At 40.1% G+C, this 22,655-nt stretch overlaps 1 protein-coding gene across 2 annotated transcripts in view; it reads left to right on the top strand.

The window, feature by feature from the left end:
• The window catches only part of SIRT2 (sirtuin 2), a 1,239,326-nt gene that overhangs the window by 536,141 nt on the left and 680,530 nt on the right, over positions 1-22,655 (top strand). For both annotated transcript variants that reach the window (XM_044082288.1, XM_044082354.1), the window contains exon 9: positions 10,496-10,625. In XM_044082288.1, coding sequence (XP_043938223.1) covers positions 10,496-10,625 — 130 coding nt within the window. The remainder of the gene's footprint in view (positions 1-10,495; positions 10,626-22,655) is intronic.

Here is a 22,655-nt window from a genome sequence, read left to right on the forward strand (position 1 = left end):
AAATGACAAAAAATACACCGAGCCCACAGACATTGCCAACATCCTAGCTGACAGGTTCAGTGCAAACTTCTCCCCCCACCAAAGGGCAAATATCTATCCCAACAGAGTGCTGCCCCTGACATCTCAGATGCTCAGGTAAGAGCCGCCCTCTCCAAAGCAAAAACACAGCATCAATGGGACCAGATGGTGTCCCGGGCTCGTCCTACATGAACTCCAAGAAGAGCTAAACCCAAACATAAAACTACTGTTCAATCTTAGCCTTACTACAGGATATGTACCCAAAGAGTGGCGTGCAGCAACAGTGGTCCCTCTCCACAAAGGTGGTGCCTCAACGGATCCTGGAAACTATCGCCCCATAAGCCTGACTAGCTTGGTCTGCAAAGCTATGGAAAGGATCATCATGGACCTCATAAATAAAGATATTGGGGACCTACAGACACTGGATCCTACCCAGTTTGGCTTTGTTAAGGGCAGATCCTGCCTCTTAAACCTGGTCGATTTCTTTGAAACAGTCACCAAGGCCATTGGAGGGAAGGTGGTCCACACAGCCTACCTGGACCTCGCAAAGCCTTCGATACAATACCCCACTCGGGCATTATAGATAAGCTCACCAGCTTAAATATAAACCCCTATGTCACTAGATGGGTTGCAAACTGGCTCAAGGACAGAACCCACATGGTTAGAATTGCTGGAGCCATGTCAGACTCCAAACCAGTTACAAGTGGCGTCCCACAAGGCTCAGTCCTGGGACCTCTCTTGTTCGGTATATATTTCTCGGCGGTACAGGCCAACACGGAAGGACTGTGGCTGACCAAGTTCGCAGATTACTGCAAACTGGGCGCCATAATCAACTCTCCAGCCGACAAGCATCCTCCAAAAGGGCCTCATAGAAACAGACAACTGGTGCCAGAGCCATGGCCTCAAGCTAAACGCCAAAAGTGTATAGTCATCCCTTTGGCAAAAACAAAGTGCCCACAAATTACCACATAGGTGGTAATCCATTAAGTACAGAAGAAGTCATTAGGGACCTGGGGACCCAAGTTGATAGCAATCTCTCATTTGACAACCACGTGGCCAAAGTGGTTAGAAAAACATTTTATATAGCCCACCTAATCATGAAGGGATTCACATCTAGATCAGGAGAGGTCATTGTGCCTCTTTACTCATCCCTCATCAGGCCCATAATTGAGTACAATGCCCTTTTGGGATGTACCTTACCAGACACCTGCAGCAACTGGAAAGACCCCAAAAGTACCTCACCAAGAGGATCAAAGGGCTCAAACAGACGCCATATGCTGCCCGGTTAAAGAAACTCCAGCTCTACTCAGTGGCATACCGCCTGCTCAGAGGCGATCTGTGCCTGACGTATAAAGCCATGTCCAACCCGAATTAATGGACATGCTGCACCTCAGAAAATCCAAATCCCATCGAGCTACGCTCGAGAGACTTGAACCTCAGCACTGAAATAAATAGGACATGCTGGAGGGACAGATTCATAACCCAGAGGCTCCCTTCACTCTGGAATAAAATCCCAGTCCAGGTTAGGCAGAGTCCCACATTGACTCTCTTCAAGAGGAATCTTGATGAGTGGATGGGAGTTCGTAGGTTTACCCCGGCTATCACTTCTGTGTCACTGTTAGACGGAGGCACAGTATACTAACCTCATAAAAAGGCATAGCAAAATTAATTTAAAATGGGTGGCGAAAGCCAAACACACTCTGGCTAGGCTTATAAATGCCCTAGGGCAGATAGCCTAGTATGAACCTATGAACCTATGACCTGAAGGGAAATTTGGATGGTTGATAGCAGCATGGGAAAGTTTAAGATACCAAGTTGACTGAAGGCCTGTGGTTTCAGTCCTTTTTTTGTTGACAAAGATAGATCTGCTCATACAAGTCTGATATATTGCAGTAAGTACATAACCTTCATAGGTTCGTAAATAGGTACTAGGCTATTGGCCCTAGGGCCTATATAAGCCTAGCCAAATGGTACCCTGGCTTTTGCCAACCAAGAAAATTATTTTCCTGTGCTCCTGTCAAGCAGAGCCACAGAAGTGATCCCCAGGGTGAATTTCCTATCTCCCATCCAATAATCAAGATTTTTCTTGAAGAGTGCTAATGAGGAGCTTTGTTTGATATAGATAGGTAGTTTGTTCCAGAGTATGGGAAGTCTCTGGGACAGGAATCTATCCCTCCAGCATGTTCTGTTTATTGTGGGGAAAAGGTTTAGGTCCCTAGAGCGTGTAGCTCGGAGGGCTTGGGATTTCTTTACGTGGAGCATGTCCAACAGCTCTGGGTTTGACATAGCTTTGTATGTTAGGCAGAGATTGCCTCTGAGTAGGCGATATGCGACAGAGTAAAGCTGGAGTTTTTTGAGACTGTCTGCATAGGGCATTTGTTTGAGACCGGTAATCCTCTTTGTGAGGTATTTCTGTGGCTTTTCCAGTTGTTGTAGATGTCTTGTGAGGTACATACCAAAAGGGGCATTGTACTCTATAATGGATCTAATGAGTGATGAGTAGAGGGGAACAATGACCTCTTTTTTCCTGGATGAGAAACCTTTTGTGATGAGGAGTGCCACGTAGAAGGATTTCCTGAGTACTGTGGCAATGTGATTATCAAAGGAGAGACTACTGTCCACCTGTGTCCCAAGGTCTGTTATCACACTTTCGGTGTTAAGTCAACTACCACCTATGTGGTAGTTCATGGGTACAGAGTTTTTACCAAAAGGGATGACAATGCACTTTTTGGCATTGAGCTTAAGGCCATGGCTTTGACACCAGACATCTGTCTCAGTGATGCCCTTTTTTAGGATGTCCACATCGTTAGGAGTTTTGATTATGGCTCCTAGTTTGCAGTCATCTGCGAACTTTGTTAGCCAAAGACCTTCTGTGTTAGCCTGTACTTCAGAGAATTAGATACCAAACAGGAGAGGACCCAGGACTGAACCCAGTGGTACTCCACTTGTCACTTGTCTGAAGTTGGATTTAGAGTCTGCTACTTTCACAGTGTGGGTTCTGTCAGTGAGTCAGTTGGCAACCCATCTTATGACACAGGGATTTATACCTAGTTTAGTGAGTTTGTCTATAATTCCAGAGTGGGGGATGGTGTCGAAACCCTTGGCGAGATCCAGATAGACTGTGTGAACCACCTTACCCTCATCTACGGCTTTGGTGACCTCTTCAAAGAAGTCTGTCAGGTTTAGGAGACATGATCTGCCTTTTACAAACCCGAACTGGGTAGGGTCCAGAGTTTGGAGATTACCAATGTCATTGTTTATAAGTTCCATGATGATACGCTCCATAGCCTTGCAGACCAGGCTCGTCAGGCTAATGGGGTGGCTCCCCCTTTGTGGAGTGGGATAACTGTTGCTGTGCGCCATTCAGTGGGCACAAAGCCTGAGGTGAGGCTATGATTGAAATGGTACTTAGGTGGGGTGCCAGTTCGTTCTGTAATTCATGTAGAACGCAGCCTGGGATGTTTTCAGGTCCCATGGATGCTGTGTTCATGGCTTTGGAGAGTGTGTTTTTTACCTGTGCAGCCGTGATTACAGGTACTTTGCATTCTTCCGGTATAGAGATGGGCCCTTTAGGGGATGAGAGAGGGGTAAAGTTAGCATTGAACCTATCTGCTAGGATGTTGGCAATATCAGTTGGTTCTGTATATTTAGTACCATTGTGCTGTAACTCAGAGCAGATCTGAGTGTTGCCATTGAGATTCTTGACATAGCTATAGAATGCTTTGTGGTTGTCTTTAGAATCAGTGGTGATTGTTTTCGTAAGTAGCTTTGGAGGATTTTATGAGGGATCTCAGCTTCTTACTGAGGCTGACCACGGAGTTCCTCCAATCATGGGATTTTACTCTTTTTTTAAATAGTTTCTTTCTTCTGTTGTAGAGTTTGTTTATAGCAGGGGACCATCAGATTGGCTTCCTTTTTTTTTTTGGAGGATAACATCTTGGTTCTGTTAGGGATTGCATGATCCATGCACTCGTGTAAGTGCTTATTAAGTGCAATTGTATAGGATTCAGCAGTTGTATCTCTGTTGTCCGTCAGCATGGGTGTCGTGAAGTTTGCCACTTTTGTCTTAAGAAGCGTGAAGTTGGCTTTGGAGAAATTTTTTTACAGTGGTTTTCCTAATGGGGGGTGAGGGTGGGATGCGGATGTCTAGGGTAATTTGCTTGTGGTCGGATCTGACCAACGAGGAATTGGCCTCTGGTGTGGAACACCGGTTGCCCATGTTGTTAATGACCAGGTCCAGGATATTTCTGCCCCTGGTGGGGGTGTGGATAAGTTGATCCAAGGCATTGGAATTTATGAATTCCAGAAAACGTTGAGCACAAGAGTTGGTACATGAGTAGTTTTCCCAGTTAATGGTTGGGTAGTTGAAATCACCCATTATTAGGGTGTTAGGTTGTACCCTAATATTTTTCAGTGTATCAAGAAATGAGGAGTGGGAATCCTGGGGCATGGTGGGGGATCTGTACCAAGCTAACAATTTGCATTGCAGTCTTGCCCAGAGGTAGTTGCACTTGGATAATCTCAGATGCATTATGCTGAGCAACTAGCCTGGAGCTGTGGATATCCTTAATGAATATGGACACTCCTCTGCCTTTAGTGCTTCTGTCCAGGTTAGGTGACCGAAAGGTGTGGTATAAATTATAGCCTGGTAATACAGGGGTGCTCCCTGGAGCCTTGAAACAGGTCTCTGTCACTGCACAGATGCCGATGTTCTCCAGTTTAAGGAGTGCCTTGAGTGAGTGCATTTTGAGGTTTAGACTTCTAGCATTAAGTAGCATTACCCTCAGATTTTGCTTGCTTGTATCTGTTACAGTGGTGAATTTGTCATTTAAATCTTGTCTAAAAAAGGCACTATAGGCGTGGCAAGAGCCTTAGTCAGTATCCGGAATCCCAAGGGCGACAGGTGCAGGCCATCTCTGGCAAAGCATCATGGTTTGTCGATCATGTCATCCCAGGTAGACAGATAGTGGCTCCCCTTAGAATGACATCAGAAGCTTAGCCAGTTGTTGAAGTCAATCATTTTGTCCTTGTACTATGCTATCATTCTGGGTGATGGCAGGATGCTACTCAGGGCTAGGGTCATACCTACCTGGGCTACAAGATCAGAAAGCTCCTCCATGTCTCTCTTCATGTAGTCCAGGGAGGTACGTCTCAGGTCATTCACACCAACATGGACAATGACAGACTCATAGTTGTACTTGCTGTGGAGTGACCTGAGTGCATGCGTTATGTGGCGGATCCTGGCACCTGACAGGCAGCTGACAGTAACTTTATCCTTGTTTAGCCTGGTGAGTGGAACATCAGTGTGCCTGACTATAGAGTCACCTATGACTAGAGTGTTGGGTACGTTGTTATGCCTTATGGGCTGTGGTTGAGTGGCACACTGAGTTTGTGGGCTATGTGTCATTTGAGTTGTGTTGGGGGGGGGAATGGAGGTTGCTTGCGTTTCTGCTTTGGAGGTCCCTGTTGCTTGGGTAGATTTTTTTTGAGAGCCTCTGCGAATGTAGGTGTGTGTTGTGTTTCTGTGTGTGTGTTTTGGTGGTGTAGGTTTTGAGGGACTATGTGATGAGTGTGGTGTGGTGCAAGTGTTTACCTTCTCCTCTTGACTGTCTAGTCCAGTTTTGGGTGAAGAGAGCTTTGCTTCCAGTTTGGTTATATAAGTGCATCTCTCACAGGTTGTAGTGTTGGGTGGTAGGAGGAGAGGGTTGTCTGTGTACATGAGGCAATTGCTGCATTGCCCCAAGATGCCCAGATTCATCAGGTAGACAGGAGAAAACACCGGGAACTGACCCTTAGACATGAACTGTTTTCCTCTAGACAAGTGAGGAAAGTTGAGTGCTGTAGTAATTTGTAGCTTATTTAGTGCTTACAATGAGTTCTGAACAAGTGCTGAGCTCAAAGAAACAGATTTGAATGCTGAAACTAGAAAACTGGCTAGTTCTAAGAAACAGAATTAAGCTAGAAGGCTTCCCTCCAACACAGAAAGGCTTGGGGGCTCAGAAGCTTACAAACAGTCCTGGATACAGCAAATCTGTATCTGGACTAGACAACTTATAGGAAAGGCAGGAAACAAGCTTAGAAAAATTTGTATTTTTTTTTGTAAAGTGGAAAGGGGAAAGGAGGAGCAGAAGCTAACTGGGTTGGCCTTCTCAAATGTTCTCCCTGGAAGAGGTAGAATGAGGTAATGACACTAGACTGGGAGGAGTGTCCCAGATCAAATTTACAGTAGGGGTGGGCAACTGCAAAGCCACCAAGTATAAAAACAGGATACCAAGAGGGAGGGAGGGTGAGAAACAAAAATCAGAACAAACAAACCCAACCAGATGCTTAACAATTGTAGAAAATTCTACTAAATACCTCACACACAGTGAGTAAAATAATAGTGCTATAAATAACTCCGAAATAAGCAAAAAACAGGATACTTAATGTTATATATTACAAATTAGTTAGCTCAGAGCCCTTCCTCCGATTAGCTCAGTGTGAAATGGCAGAACCAGTCACAAGTTAACTTATTAAGTAACAAAGTTGAAACCTAAAACAACTTTAAAAAAAGCTTGAAAGAACCAATGAGGTGCTTACTCCAAGGCGTAGTCCAGGCAGCCCCAGACAGACAGTGACCACAAACAATTCACTCTCACTGAAATGCTATACTGGCTTTGGCTATGCTATGATGGCCTGGGACATGTGCTCAGACACACAGCCTCTACTAACAAACAACTAGGCCCAAAACACAAGCCTGAATATGGACAATGCTACACTACCAACACTACTTAGGTTGAAAAAACTGCAGAAATGTTTAAACAGATAAAGGATCAAGGAGACTCTAGAGAATGCTTTTAAATGCAAACAAGTTATATGATACACTCCTAGCAGGAAATCGGAACAAACAAAGAAAATTCTTCTACTAAATACCTCACACATTTCTGACTTATTCAAGGAAGTTTCATTATGCTTTAACATTTACTTCTTGTTTGCATATAGACCAGAAGCCAGTGACAGAAGCTTTCTTGAAGTAATGTTTGATAGTGTGCCCTTGCAGGTAACAGAGCAATTCAGGGTACTTGCATATTATCGCAACCACATTCCGAACAGGAGAACCGGCTCCTTTCTAAGCCGTTCTCGTGCCAAAAAAAGTAATATGTAGACATGTAAGGTATTGAAAACAAGTTGGATGTCTGTGCCTGTACTTCATTTGCTGTCATTTGTTTTTCAGTGTAGAAGAAAAGGAAGGAAACATAAGTGATTTGTTTACAATAAGAACATTTTCTGGTCTTGTTTACTTTGCAGCAATTACATAAACAGTAAAGTTGCGAACTGCACGGCATTAGGACGAATTTCAAAACAGGTTTATAGGTCTTCTGCAGTTTATGTTCATTCACTGGTAAATACATTTTCACAGAGAGATTGTCATGTAGTCACCAGTGGAATATTTTAGGGAATTACAGAACAGAATTTGCCAGACTTTGATTGTTGATGACTATCGTCATGTGGAATGGACTGTACGCCCATTGTACATCCACAGCTGATCGTCTTGTGTAGTTTATGTTGCATTTGTAATGACATATTTACTAAAATTATTAATAAAGCAATCCTCACGAACAGATGATATTAATATGTGGAATGGCATATACCCCCACACTGCTGAAACTGTAACAGTGCCTCCTGTCATATTTGAAAGGTGGAAGCTGCTGTACTGCGTCGCCTGTAAAAGGCACTGTTGAAGGTCTACTTTAAATATACTGTTAAAAAAAACTGCACTAAACAACGACAGTATAGTAAGACCATTTTCTGTGGCGACATTTACATGTGAGTAACTGAAATAAAAAAAAAACCTACACAGTTTGTTGCATATACACAATGTAAATTATATGTATATAAAGTGGCTGCGATAATTTGAAAGGGTACTTTTCCGTTAAACCCCTACCAGTTTCGTGCTGCTGTATTGTGATGGTGTTTCTGTACCGGACACAAGTGTCAGGGTGAGAAGTACATGTGTGCAAGTGACAAACAAGTTTCTAACAGAAAAGAATGTAAGTCACAGATTTGTGCATTCATGAAGGCAGATTTGATGTGTATTGCCATACATCAAGGAGCCATTAAACCCCTACCAGTTTGTGGTGTGTTTCTTTGCCGGAGTTTCAGTAGTGGCACAACTGTAGGGTGAGAAGTACATGCGTGCAACTGACAAACAACTTTCCATGTAATGGAAAAGTATGTAAGTCACAGATTTGTGCATTTATGAAGGGAGGTTTGATGTGTATTGGCACACATCAAAGAGAAAGACAACAGATGTAGCACACTACTTTTGGAAAAACAGTCACACAATTGAAATATTCTGTTTTTGCAGGTCGTGTTTCACTGGCAGCTTATAAATACTTCACTAGAGTACACCAGCTGCCCTTCTAAGTTTTGAAAAAACCATGAAGGATATCAGAAAACTGCAGCAGCTGCTACAACGATTCCCGTCAGAAATGCCACCTTACATTTCCGTGCGGCACTGTCTGGGGAGAGATGCTTCCGATTCCCACGGCAGGTGCTGCTACATTTTTTGGGCAAAGTGGGCATCATCTGTAAGGACCACTTGACGAGGAAAGTTGTTTATATCCCACAAATTCCACTTCTTGAATAATTTACTCTTCTCAGCCAGATTCACTGAAAAGCTTTGAAACATTTATCCCTGTTGTGGCATGAGCTGCAGCCCGCCCCAGCTGAAAAGAAGCAAGTTAGGTGCAGTCATTTAGAAGACAGGATGCAGCTCAAAGAAAAAAACTATTCTCCTCCTTCAAAGTACTACTGTGAAAAATGTTGTCCTTACAACATTTCCACAGTACTTAATGCTATGTATGTCTTCCAGCAGAATGTGACCACTACTCATTTTGTTTTCCTTCTTACGGCAGCGCGAACTGGTAGGGGTTTAACGGAAAAGTACCTTTGTAAATACCGTATTTGCATTATCCTACTTTGCTCATTAGCATTTCTTCTGAACTCATTCATACTGTGAGTAATACTGTAACATGAATCTTGACTAAACAGCGTCATGTCTGAGCAGTCCACCTACCTTATGCTTGCTACCCATATCCGCTCTGATTTAACAAGAACTGTCCAGGACAGGCTTGCATACAGATGCACTACAGCCACAAAAAAGTTCAACTTTTTGTTACATAAAGGGGAGCAGTTACTGCAACAGCATAACAAACTTTGGTACTTGCGTATTATCGCATCCACTTTATATACATATAATTTACATTGCGTGTATGCAACAAACTGTGGAGGTTTTTTTTTATTTCAGTTACTCACGTAAATGTCACCACAGAAAAAGGTCTTACTATACTGTCTCTGTATATATGCCTTCATATGTGGTTGCGATAATACGTAAGTACCCAATTCAGTTATTTGATAACCTTATTCTTGAAAAGGAACACTAGTCAATGAAAAGAGGAGGCTGTGCTAGCACAGAAATGATAAAGTCAGAAGACATTAGCTGCAGTCTAACAGCAGGCAGAACTGGATGATCTGAACTACTGAAGATGGTCCCCTTTTAAAAAGGGCAGCCACTGAGTTACGCAGTCCAAACTCCACGCATGTTTGCAGCTAATTAATGTTGCAGGCCATTAGTTCATTCTTTTCCTACATAGTACTCTGACACTTTAATTCTGACTTCTTCTAATTTGCTTTAAATTTTAGCAACTAAATGACGCTGGAGTATGTACATTTAAATTGTACATGCAGTCCACGTTTTAGATATAAACTGGTGGGGCACCAAGTAAGATCCTGGGTATGACTGCTGACCCTTTGGATGACTTTAAAGTTGTGGTAGGGAAAGGACTTAAAAGTAGTTATTCATTGTTCAGATATAGTTATTTGAGTGTTCAAAAAGGCATTATAAAATGGTTGCAGATATCATAGGAGAATGTTAAAAATATAATAATTAGTCACAGTTCCATATGATTCTACCTAGGTTCTGTACGTTGCTTTTTGCCAGTACTTTATATTCCTTGAGGCATGGAAATTTCTTTTAGAATTCTGAGTCTGTCTTTCATCTTTTGGATGCTCAGTTTCTGTAGCTGTAATTCTGTGTTGTGACATGTTGCATTTCTGTGAGAGTAAATGAGTTATTATCAGCAGTTCACTGTGTTGTCATACTGGGTAAAAGCCATAGAGAGTGAAGAAGTCATTCGGGGAAATCTTTTGTACATATAGGCTGAAAGGTAATGGGGCAAGTAGTGTAATATTCCTAACGTTTAACATAAACTGGACTGTGTGAAATGTTGTTTTTAGTGACAATGAACAGAAGATATATTTTCATAAACAATGGTGTTATTATTGTCTCAATAATAATATAGCTTAGATGGTACACTGTAGTGAAGTATTTTGTTGTCTAACTTCCATATTTTAGTTTTCATCAAAAAACATTTTATATAAAGAAAAAATGTAAATATTTTAGCTTTATTTAATGAATTGTTTCTTTAATCCTCAGAATATTGACACTTTAGAACGTGTGGCTGGCATTCCACAAGATGTCCTTGTAGAAGCCCATGGCACATTTTATACCTCTCACTGCACTAGTATGTTCTGTAAAAAGGAGTATCCCCTTGGCTGGATGAAAGGTATGCTCATTTTTCACTTTATGTTTAGCCTTCAGCTACTACTTTAGAATATGTTTTCTTTCTGTTTTCATATCCATTTGACTTTTTGCATACCGTGGTTTAGTTTATTTATAATTTCTTGCTAAGCATGATGAATCTCTTGAGATTCCTATACATTGTTGCCCTTCATATTGTTTAGTTAGGAGGTATCGCATTCAGGAGGATTTAGATACTGCTGAGTAAAAATAGTTTAAGTAGTGCAGTCTTGTCCAGCTTTATTGATTCTTATTGACTTCTGTCACAAGTAAAACTTAAATCTCAAGATCCATGGGACCAAATAACATAGAGGGTGGTTTTCTGTGTGGAATCAAGGAAAACCTAACTAAACTACTATCAGTCATGTTAAAATATTAGCATGAGGATAAATCCTTGGCCTTTGGCAACAGGAAGTAGAGGTACAAATTTACAAAAGGAAGTCATCACATCAGGCACAACTCATTTTAGACCCATTAACCCGACCAGCATTCTATATAAAATTAAGAAGGGAGTCTTAATGGCTGTTATCTAAAAGTGACACAGGAGTCACTTCTGTTAACTGTTGAACAGTATTGGTTTGTTAAGAGGTTGTTGTTGTTTGTCTTTCGGATTTTCCCGGTTAGGGGCCGCCACAGCGGAACTCCGGTCTGCTAATGATTGGCAGTAGATTTTCATGAACGCTGAGGTGCCAGCTCGATGTTCAACCTTCAACGAAGGCACGCACATTTACGCATGTCTTTCGAATACCCACCCAACCGCGGGGAGGACATGCAGACTCCACACAGAAGGCACTCCCCGCACTCCAGCGAGAAGAGTTATTACCTTTTAAATCTTATGGAATTCTTTAAAGAGATAATAGCAGCACTTGACCTTGATAATCCTATTAACACTACCGGGACCACTTTTTTTCTGGAGTGTTTTTCTTAGATATAAAAGTGGGAAATGGAATACACTTGCAAGTGGCTAACAATTATTTCAGTACAACATGCCAGAGTTCTCCAATAAGGTCTGCAAAAAAGAACACATCTGGTGCTGTACTAATGATCTTACCAGTGCCGGCAAATGTAGCATCCTGACACTTGGCAGAAATGAGATAAGTTTATATCACAAAAAATGGTCATATTAGAAAATAATATGCTATTGTTAAAGATCTATGGGCAACAGTAGACAGCAATTAAAACTTTGACCAATGTGTATCTACCAAACAAAATGTATGAAGGAACTTTATGCAGTGATTCATTACTTGAAAAATCATAGGGTGAGAAAACTTGAGGTATTCAGAAAGGTTTAAAGAATTAGATATGTTTCCTCTTTGTTGTAAGTAAGGCAGTGTCTGATCTGCTTCAAATTGCTTTCTGTTCCAGTCAGAAGTCCAGTTATTTCCTTCAAAAATAATGTTGATGTGTGCTGCTGTTCTGTGGAATAAAGTTATGAAGCCCTTAGTATGATTCAGAAGACCTGAGTTCAGCTATCTGCCCAGTTGTTGGCAAACCTGGTAAATCATTTAGGATTGAGGTCAGAAAATAACGACATACATTTTAGTTTCAGACTTCATACTCTTTAGAAAAGGCATGCTAATGCAAAACCTGTTATTCTGTCAACCTTCTAAGTTTGTAAGATCAATATTTAAAAATTGTCCCTATTATGAGCCCTTTGTTTCCCATTATTTATGGCTTTGTCCAGATTTCTTGCTCTAAGAGTTTGAGAGACATCTTGAAGATCAGGCAATTGAAGACTTTTTGAATGAATGGCCTTCCCCGCTATGTGCTGTTTTGGATGGCATTGTTATATTATTAACAGGAAAAAAGAAAAGAAACATTTTTACAGATAAGTGGGACACTTTTTCCCCTAGTCTATTCACAGTGTTTGATCCAAAGTGTCATATTTATAGAAAGAGAAGTTTCTGCATCTCAAATGTTTTAGCCATAAAACTTCAGTGCTTTGGATGCTTTGTGTGTCTTGTGTAGTAAGTTACTACCATGTTCTAAAGCAGAGTGTCTATATCTAAGACAGCCTTATTTCACTCAGTTTCTTTCTAGGTTTTCCTAGCTGTTTTTCAGGCTATCAACATTCAGGTTTATTGGGCCACTCACCTTCCCTTCCCTATCAAGGTTGTGTTTTCCCCTTCACTTTATCATTGTATGAAACACTTTTTCAGGTGTGCAGTTCATCTAAAATTAAGTTTTCTTTACTCTGTACAGAACTATAGACAGGGGCGGGTTGCAGTGGAATACTGGCATTTCAGTCAGTACTGCAGTTTGGCATCAATGGAATGCCAGTATTCATTAAACTCTTGCGCATGTGCGTGAGTATTTAAATGGCTTGAATGAGCTTTTTTTTTATTTTTATTTATTTTATTTTTTTTGTGCTTCTCAACTCTAGTTTAAGGGAGTGTTAGTCTGGGGAAATGAGCACCAATTAACTTAGCTACTTTGTGTATTTATGTTAAAGGCATACGTTCTTTGTGCCAGATTCTGGAATACTGTGGGACATGGTGCAGAGGAATAGCATATCAAAGCCCTGGGCAATCCTTCTAGACGGTTACAGTATGGGTTGTGATGTATGTGGTCTTACTACATTGTCTAACCATAGTGTGCCATGTTTAGAGCACACTTTCAAGTATGGTTCTAAGATAGTATGCAGTTCAGAAGCAGTAAAACAACTGCATATAGCTGGTCCTAGCTGGGTAAGTTATGAACACAAAGCCAAATACCTGCAATTTGTGTAGTGCGTCTGACCACTCCATTACCTTATTTCTTGCATGCTAATGCGTTGCTCAGCATACCAAGCTAAAGATCAGCACATAAGTTAAAAAAAAAACAAACAAAAAAAAAAAAAACTAAAACTCGTGTATGGTAGAAAAAAAATTATCTGCAGCTCCTGAACTTCCACAGCAACAGGTTCCCTCATTAACATAACATACTATTGTTGCTTGCTCTACTGTCATGCCTAATGACTGAAATATTTTTCTGAACTGCTTTGTGGAGTGAAGGTGGAGCAAAGCACATCAGGGGACAACTACCAAGTAAGGTATGTCAGGCGTAGTTGTGCACTTTGTGTCCTGGTGTGTAGTTCAAAGACTTTGCCATTCCTTTGTTCGCTCTCATTATTGTGATTCATGTCTACGAATCTTTGTAATGACAGCTGGAGTGCTAAACATAGTGTGCTAAATACATTTATGTAACTGTACATTGTTTACAAATAGGCAGGCTTCTAATTTTTGAGCTGCTTGTTTTTACAAATCATTACATTGATTCATTGATTGCATCTTATGTTTCCTACTGTGTTAAAAAATTGGGAAACAGAAAGCAGCTGATTTCTAAGAAAATGAACCATAAAACAATAAGTGAGAAGGTCACTGAAAAACCAATCAGTAAAAACAAAATGAAAACTCCAGCAAAGCTAGAACTTCCACTGAGTGCCCTCCCAAACCACTTGTATCAGAGGCACATGGGATATATGCAAATGACCCTTATGAACATCAGGTGTTTCAGCAAACCTCTTGTATCAGAGGCACATGGGATATATGCAAATGACCCTTATGAACAGACAGTTAGCTGAAACACCTGATGTTCATAAGGGTCATTTGCATATATCCCATGTGCCTCTGATACAAGAGGTTTGAGAGGTCACTCAGTGGAAGAAAATGAACCCTGAAAAGCTGACTGTTTTTCCTAGTGGCTCATGTTTTCAGTACCATTGTCGTGATCTCCAGAGTAGTGAATTGTGATCTAGGTGTGATGCCAGGTGCTGAGGTTGTTTGAATCACTGGTCATGTTTTTAGACATTCATACTTATTTCAGAATTTGCAGGATTGCAGTGATAAACTCCCATAGTTAGGCATGAATCTCGTGATTTTCATCTTTACATAGTTACATCTGTATCATGTTTTATATGGTTTCGTGGACTGAAGCAACTAGTTGCTTTGCTACTGGTTCCTATGAAAACATGGAATGAACTTGTACAAAAAGTAGTAAAAGAGGAGGAATTTGTAAACACACTAACTCAGAACTAGATAGATTATTGTTAGTCTATGAAGACATGATCGTGTGTCTGGTGACAGACATCTAAGAATTCTTAAGCTGTTATGTCTGTCCTGTATGTAATATTTGTACTGTATTATTTTATCTGTTATGAGGAAGTCCATTCTCAGTAACAGCAGGACTGTTTTATTTATTTATTTATTTATTTCAGTTTGATTACCGGGGAAGTCCACTGGGCCAAGAAGAACCCATTTTCAGTGGAGGCCCGGGGAGAAAAGCTCCAAAGGCAGTACAAAGGAATATAATGCATGAGAAGAATACAAAAGAATGTCCACACAGCAAGAATACATAGTAAGATCACTGCAAACGCAAATTTACAATAGAATGTACACACAGCAAAAAATACAGAGAACACAGCAAATGCTAAAAAAACACAATTTTTTTTTTTTTTTTTTGTGAACAAAATTTGCAAATTTTTCAATGTTTTCATCCTTACAGTGAAGTTAGAGTCAGCTAAAAGTATTTAGCTAGAATTAGAGTGAATAAGGTGCAAGAGTACAGAAGCTTAGTTTATGAAAACCTTGGAATTACGTAGGGTGAAAGCAAGAACATTTCCATTTTGAAGATAGGTGTAAGAAAAGTTAGGTTTTAAAGTATTCTGTGTTAGGTATGGTTCTAAGAGAAGGAGGGAGAGAGTTCCATTTCCTACCTAGAGAGAAGGATAGTAGTTGCTGGCCAGCGGGATGTTTAGGTCTGGGGATGGAGATTAGATTTTGGTGTTCAGATATTAATGATCGGTTGGGAATGTAAGGGGGAAGGATGTTGGATAGAGCAGGGCATTTTTCTGGGTAGAATATTAATTTATGAGTGGTTGCCTGTACTGAAGGTGAAAGGCAGCTCAGCATTTATGGCTTCCCTGGGCTACTAGCTCCTCCCCCGATGCTATGCATTAAAAGCATCCCCTCCAGATTTCCTTTGCCAAGAGTAATTGCTGTTGTGTCACACTAGTGTTCTGGGCTGTTGAGTATTCTGAGGTTTTTTAATATGCAAGTACTATAAGTTGCATAATTTCCTTTGATTACAATACCATTCTCCACTCTGAATAAAGTTGCCAGCATTTTGAAATAGAATGTAATCTTTTTCCCTTGGACTTTTGTTGCCCTTTAAGTCTTAGCATTTTTTGCTTATTTCTTGAGTGGCACTGTGTTCCTTTGTTAATTTTTTTAACTGTATTGTTTGGTATACTTTTCCATGTCTCTTTTAAGGTAATTAGTTTTTTTTACTTTACAGTCTTTTGAACAGTATGTTTGATGACATTGTTGCAAGAAAACATCAGGTGTCTTTTTCTCTTGTGAAGTTATGTAGGTGCTTTTACTTTGTGCACTGAGTTATTGCTGGATTGCCTAACTTTGTTGTTGTTCTCTTTGGCATAATGGAATAATGGAGATGGCTTTCAAAAAATGTAAATGTGACAAAAAAAAAAAAACTTCCTTCTGAGGACAAACATGCAGAGTATTTATATTGCCTGAGAAATTATTTTGAGATTTATAAGTCTTTCATATCAAATACACTGAGAGCTTGAAAATGTAAATTATAGTAATGGTTAACTCAAAAGTCTTTCTGTTGGAAACAAGAAACGTTAACACTTGAAAGGAGCTTTGGGCTAAAGGCTTCTACCCTGAAGTTGGAGCTGGTCCTATACAATGTTGAGGGTGAGACTGACACTGAAATCATTTCTCTAACAGCTGTGTCTCCTAAGGTTAAGAAAAAGCATGACTATAGGCAGGAAAGAGAGTGATTTTCCTTAACCTAAAAATGTAAGGCAGGCATTGTAATTCCTCTGTAACTAATTCTTGCAATTGTTTGCAATAGATCTTCTGCCAGAATGGTTAAATATCCATGTTTAACATCACTGAATTATGTCACAGATAAAGAAGTGTTGACCATGATAACCTCCATGTGGACTTTGGCACTGTCCAATTCTGTTTCCACCATGACTGCCTTTGATAAGCTTGCAGACAGCTATGCAAATGCTGGATAAAAAGTCTCCTCCCTCCCCCTCCTGTTTTAAAGTGGATAATGTTTTTGTTCAGGTATTTCTTTTTCTATGAGGTCATCTCAGTGCTCCTGACTGGCTGCCTTGCTACAAGGCACTGTTCCTAAGGACATTGGTGTTGACACAAGGGATGCTGGTGTTGGTGTGTGTGTGTGTGTGTGTGTGTGTGTGTGTGTGTGTGTGTGTGTGTGTGTGTGTGTGTGTGCGCGCGCGCGCACTTTAGTGTCATTTGTGATTTCAGTCTCAGAGCAGTAGCCTTCAACATCAGCTACTTCAGTGTTGACAGTGCCTTTGATGTCGATGCTTCTGATGCCACTGCCAGTAGATCTGTTGGCCCTGATATTAGGGTCAATCTTTGATGTTGACTTGGTACCAATTTCTTTGATGCTGATGCAAAAATCAGTAGGCTTGACCTTCTCCCTGTCGGTGCTGATTCCCGTGTCTCAAGACTTTGTCTACATCAGTGTTGACATAGTCATTGTAGATGTGATATTGCAGTATGTACCACTCTGTATCCTATTCTGCCTTCAACTTCAGCTGTGTCTCCACAGACAGTGGTTTGTGCAAGCCTTTGGTATCCCTGTTCTCAGCCAACATGACAGAAAGTCTGAGGGCTAGCTGCAGTGTGTGTTACTGATAAGTGTGCAGTCAGCATTGAAACCGGTTTAATGACCTTGCTCCTATATTACTGGGTGGAACAAGAAAGGATTTGCGTAATCTTACTTCCAGTTTATTTTTGCCTGAATGTGCTTTGCTGTTTGTTATTTAGCTCTTTGTTCTGAGCTCATGCTCATGTTCTGGTTTGATTCTTGGGCAGTAAAGTCTTCTGCATGTGCAGCTGCAGTTTTTCCATCAAATCCCAGTCATCAGTCTTCTTTCATCTCTTCCTTAGATCCATGATCTCCAAGGTGATGGGAAGCATATTTGCAAGAGGAAACATGTGGACTCAGCAGAAATGTTCCCTGCCCAACATGTTGATGATGTGGAGGATAATGGAAATTGGTTCTTAATCTGCAAATGAGATTCTCCTTCATTGTGTGATCTTTTCCTCTGAAAAGATAGGAGAATCTCATTTGAAGAAGAAGAACCAAGAGTCACAGTGTTGTTTTTATGATTGTACAGTAGAATCTTTTGCAGCATTTTGCAAAATAAACCTCTATTAAGATCTGTGTTAAGCTTGGAGCTCGACCTGCTGGTTTGATTAGCTAAAAGCTATTCGGGCACATGTCTAAATTGGTTTGGTGGTATCACTCTGATCATAGGAGCTTCCAGGTACCAGAACAAGAATTCTCAAATGTTAAATCAAATCTTAAAGTTTATACTTGCCTTTTTTGAAAACATAATGAATATTATGGCATCTGTTTCCTCTTCTGAAGAAAAGACTTCTTTTGGGAGTTTAATTGCTTTTGTGTCTCAAGCAGCTAATCACTGTTTAAAATATGCATATGATTCTGGTGCTGTCACTTCTAGGGCTGCTGCAATTGGAACAATCACAAGGAAGTTTGATTCGATGTGCACTCAAAACCTTCCAAAGGATGTTAAATCTGAAATTTTGAATTCTCTCTGCCAGAGATTTAGTTTTTAGACTGTCTGCTGCAGCAGTTCTTTAAAAGCTGATTCTAGAAATTTCCCAGATTTCAGCCTTTCTTCTCCAAGTTTACCTAGGGGGTTAATGCTACCCCAACAACTTTCTTTTTTCTTAAAAAAAAGCAAAATAAACAAACACAGTAAGCAGCAGGTAAACAAACATTTAAAAAACAATGGCAAGGAGGTTCCAGAAAAAGGAGGGCAGTCTAATACATCTGAATAACTGCCTGCAAGGCTCCCCTCCCCTTCCCGGCAAACCCTTAATCCTTCCAGAAAGTCCAGACTTCCATTTCCACTCTTTTGCAACAGGTTGTTTCAGACAGATGTTTTTTTTAAAGTATTCCGCCAAGATTACTTATGGCAGTAGAGGTATTTCCCTTCTTTTTGAGGGATTCTCCCTTATTCGTCATAACAAACTCCTGTTTTCCCACTTGTGCTTCAGCATCTATCTCAGGTGGATGATAGGAGTGGTCCTGATTCCTCAACTATGAAAACGTATTTATTCGCAGATATTCCGGTGCCAAAGAAAAAAGAATCATGGAGACCAGTTCTGGATCTTTTATTTCTGCTTGTGGTAGTGCCAAAGCTAAAAATGTAACCCATCACAACTTGTTACCTCACATTCCCCATTTGAGTTTTCTGGTGACATTAGATTTAAAATATGCGTATCATTACATTCCTATAGAACCAGATTTTAGATGTTTCTAAGATATCTGTGTCTGGATCACACAATCCTTTACAAGTTGTCTACATTACCATTTTGTAATCCCATCACAGCTTGTTACCTTTCATTCCCCATTTGCATTTTCTGGTGACATTAGATTTAAAATATGCATATCTTTACATTGCTATAGATACGAATTTTAGATGTTTCTTAAGGTTTTCTGTGTCTGGATCACAAGATCATCTATAAGTTATTTACATTACTGTTTTGCATTTCTAGCTCATGTTTTAGCTTACTGCAGATAGCAAGTTCTTCACATTTTCCTTATTTAGATGACTTGCTTATATTTTCAGAGAATTTTTAAAGTGTTAGGAATCTGTCATCTGGATGAGGCATCTCCTGCACAGTCTGGGGCTCTAGGAGAACACACAGAAGCCTTGTTTGACTGCTTCTCACAGGATTGTTTTCCTTGGGTGTCTCCTGTTTACCCACAGGAAACAAGTAGATCTGTATCTGGATCTTTCCTGCATTTTTTCCATGCACACTGCATTTCAGGATGTTGGGTTTCATGGCTTCTATGATTTTCCTGATTCCCCTAGCAGGGCTCCACTACTGTGGCACATTGAATAAGGCTGAGATACAAATAGTTCATAGATTCGTAGGAGGTTACTAGGCTAATGGACTTAGGGCCGTTACAAGCCTAGCCATTTTCAATGATATTTCCAATGTCATTCATTTATATATTGTTCTAATTCATTGCTTTGAAAAAAGCATATTAAATATGCTTTTTGTATATATGTTTATGTGTTGTTTTCTTTATTGTGCCATACATGGGGGTCCTGTAGGTATAATTTTTTGTCTTTCAGTACTCTCAGATGAAGGAGTAATGGTTTGTAAGAGATAGTGGTTGTATCCAAGTCCTGTGTACAGTTTGTACAAAGTACCAATTTTTACATTCATTGCTCATTATCTGTAATTATCTTTTTCACTATGTTCAGTATTTTAATATATGTCTCCCACAAAGCTCCTATGTTGTCATTTATATTGTTGTTTATTGCATTTATTGAGTTGTTTCTGGTTAACATATTACTTGGTTTTGGAGGAAAAGTTCCGTGAAGCATGTTTTGCCAGCATTGAATGATGTAATATTTTGCATAAGAAGGCAGTTGTACTTCTGTTTCTTATCAGATGCCAACAGAAATCTTTACTCAGCACAGAATATGGTGAATGATGATCCCTCCAGAAGTACCTCTCTTCATAGGTTCATAGGAATGTATTAGGCTAGCTGCCCATGTGGGTCACTTTAAGCCTATCAAACTTCCCTTTCAAAGGATAGACTCAAACCCTGTACCTTGTGTCTGTGAGGTAAATACCACAACCATTGTTGCCAGTCCTTCATAGAATTCCTGAACTCTGTCTTCATGAGAAGTTCGAGTTACAAAAGTGCAAGAAAGTCACTAGCTGACAGACATGCATTTGAATTTTTTTCTTGGCTGATAAGGTTTCCTCAGTGTGTTTAGAATCAAAACAAAGAGAACTCTTTTATTTGTGCTTACAACCTAAATATCTATACAACATGTACTTACATTTTTTGAAATGGCTTGGAAAATGTTGCTGAGATTTTCAAAGGTGCCACCTACTTAGCCTGTAGTTTTCCTGGGGTAGTTTCTTTCTTTCTTTATTTTATTTATTTGACATTTGTTGACCGGGATAGTTCAACTGAGCAAAAAGCCCTTTTTCAGCAGAGGCCCGGGAAGAAAAGCTCCACAGTGTAATGAGCAAGAATAGTTAGAAAAGTTAGGATGGGATATAGTTAAAAAAATGCATAATATTCAGTAAACAGTGGAAAATGTTAGGAGAATATTGGTGAAACTCCATTGTACAATAAGTTAAACTAAATAATAAATCAAGAACAGTGCTATAAGCAGGTAATAATACATTAGACTAGAACGTTCAAGCAATCAGATAAAATTAGAGTAAAGATAATCGCAAAAGAACCATATTAATGTGTGTATGAGGTTTAGTAATTAGGTAATGACTGAAACAAGTGCCCAAAAATACATGAAATTGGTTTCAAAAGGATGGGAAGCTTGTGCATTGTAGTTAGTGAGAAAGCATAGGACTAGTACATAGAGGAAAAGGTGTATTTAGCTAGGGGGTGAGTGAAGGTTCAGGTGGGGTGATTACAGAGACATGGCCTAGTGCTGTAGAGGTAACCTTTGAGAGTTTTTTTTGAATTCAGAAAAATAAGTTTCTAAGGGACATGGGAAGCTTGTTCCATGCAAGAGCAGGAAGGTAGCTGTAGAGATTCTGTCCAGGAGATTTTCTAGGTTTAAAGATCTGTAAGATCCTGGTCTGCACTTCTAAGGGGTCGAGAGGGCTTAGAGAGGGAGACAAAGGAAGACAGGTTAGGGCAGGAGGAAGATTTGTTCAAGATAGAGTGGAGGATAAGAAGTTGTGTAAATAAGAGTTGATTAGGAAATTCAAGCCAGCCGAGTGTTTGGAGAGCAAGACAGTGATGTGATCTAGAAGGCTGATTAGCTGCAAATCTCTTAACTTTGTTGTATGCAGTTTCTAGTTTGGCGATAAGTGAGGACTGTAGGTTAGCTAGTATGTGAAAGCTGTAGAAGAGGTTTAGGAGAAGATATGCTTGGATTAGAGAGATCCTAGAGTTGGGTGTGAGGAACCTTTTATTGTGATAAAGTAGACCAAGCTTTTGGTGGGTTTTTTATACAATGAAGGACATGAAGGTCAGATTTAAGCTAATCATCTATTATAGCACCAAGGAGCTTAGTCTGGGTCTCGGGTTTGCTGGTGATGGTGTTGCGGGAGGAGATGATAAAGGAAGTTTTTAGATGATTAAGGGATTTTGTAAGGAAGAGTAAAAGGTTTGTCTTTGTAGGGTTAAGTATAAGTTTGTGGTTAGTAAGCCATGTTTCATTGAGGGTAAGTGACAACTGAGTTAGAGTTAGGAGGTTAGAGGGATTATTAGCAGTGGTAATAATTGCAGAGTCATCACGTACTGTATGAGAGAGGAATGAGGACAGGGTGTGTATAGTTGATTAGTAAAAATATTAAAAAGGAGAGGACCCAAGAATGAGCCTTGAGGGACAACCATTTTGATGGAGAGAAAAGAAGAGTAGGCAAAGAGCCATTTTACAAATTGCTGCCTGTCTGTAAAATAGCTGTGAATCCAAGAGAGTTTCTAAAGATAGGCTAAGTTCATAGAGTTTGGAGAGGAGGATAGAATGGGAGACAGTGTCACAGGCTTTTGAGATGTCTAAAAACAGGCAAGACACTAGTTTATCATTGTCTCTGGCTAGGGAGATGGTGTTAGTAAAGGATAAGAGGACAGTAGTAGTACTGTGATTAGAGCGGAATCCGTGTTGGGTTTGTGTGATAAGGTTATTTTGTGTAAGGCTGAGATTTGTATATGAATACAGTATTCAAGTATTTTAGAGAGGGGAGAGAGTAAGACAATAGGTAGTTAGAGACCTCTACAGAATTTCCTCCATTGTGGATGGGTAAGATATAGAATTTTTTTCCAAAGAGTAGGAAATGTGGGTTCATTGATTGATCAGTTTATAAGGATGGAGAATGGGGTAAGCTATAGATTTAGCTGCAATCTTAAGGCAGGAGGATGGCAGGTTGTCAGGAGAAGGGGAGAATGGTTTAAGTTTGAAAATAAGTTTTTTAATGTAGTGCATTGGAACAGGAGTTAATGA

This window comes from Protopterus annectens, chromosome 1.part0 (assembly GCF_019279795.1).
Source record: "Protopterus annectens isolate FY-2018-M chromosome 1.part0, PAN1.0, whole genome shotgun sequence".
Lineage (NCBI taxonomy): Eukaryota > Metazoa > Chordata > Ceratodontiformes > Protopteridae > Protopterus > Protopterus annectens.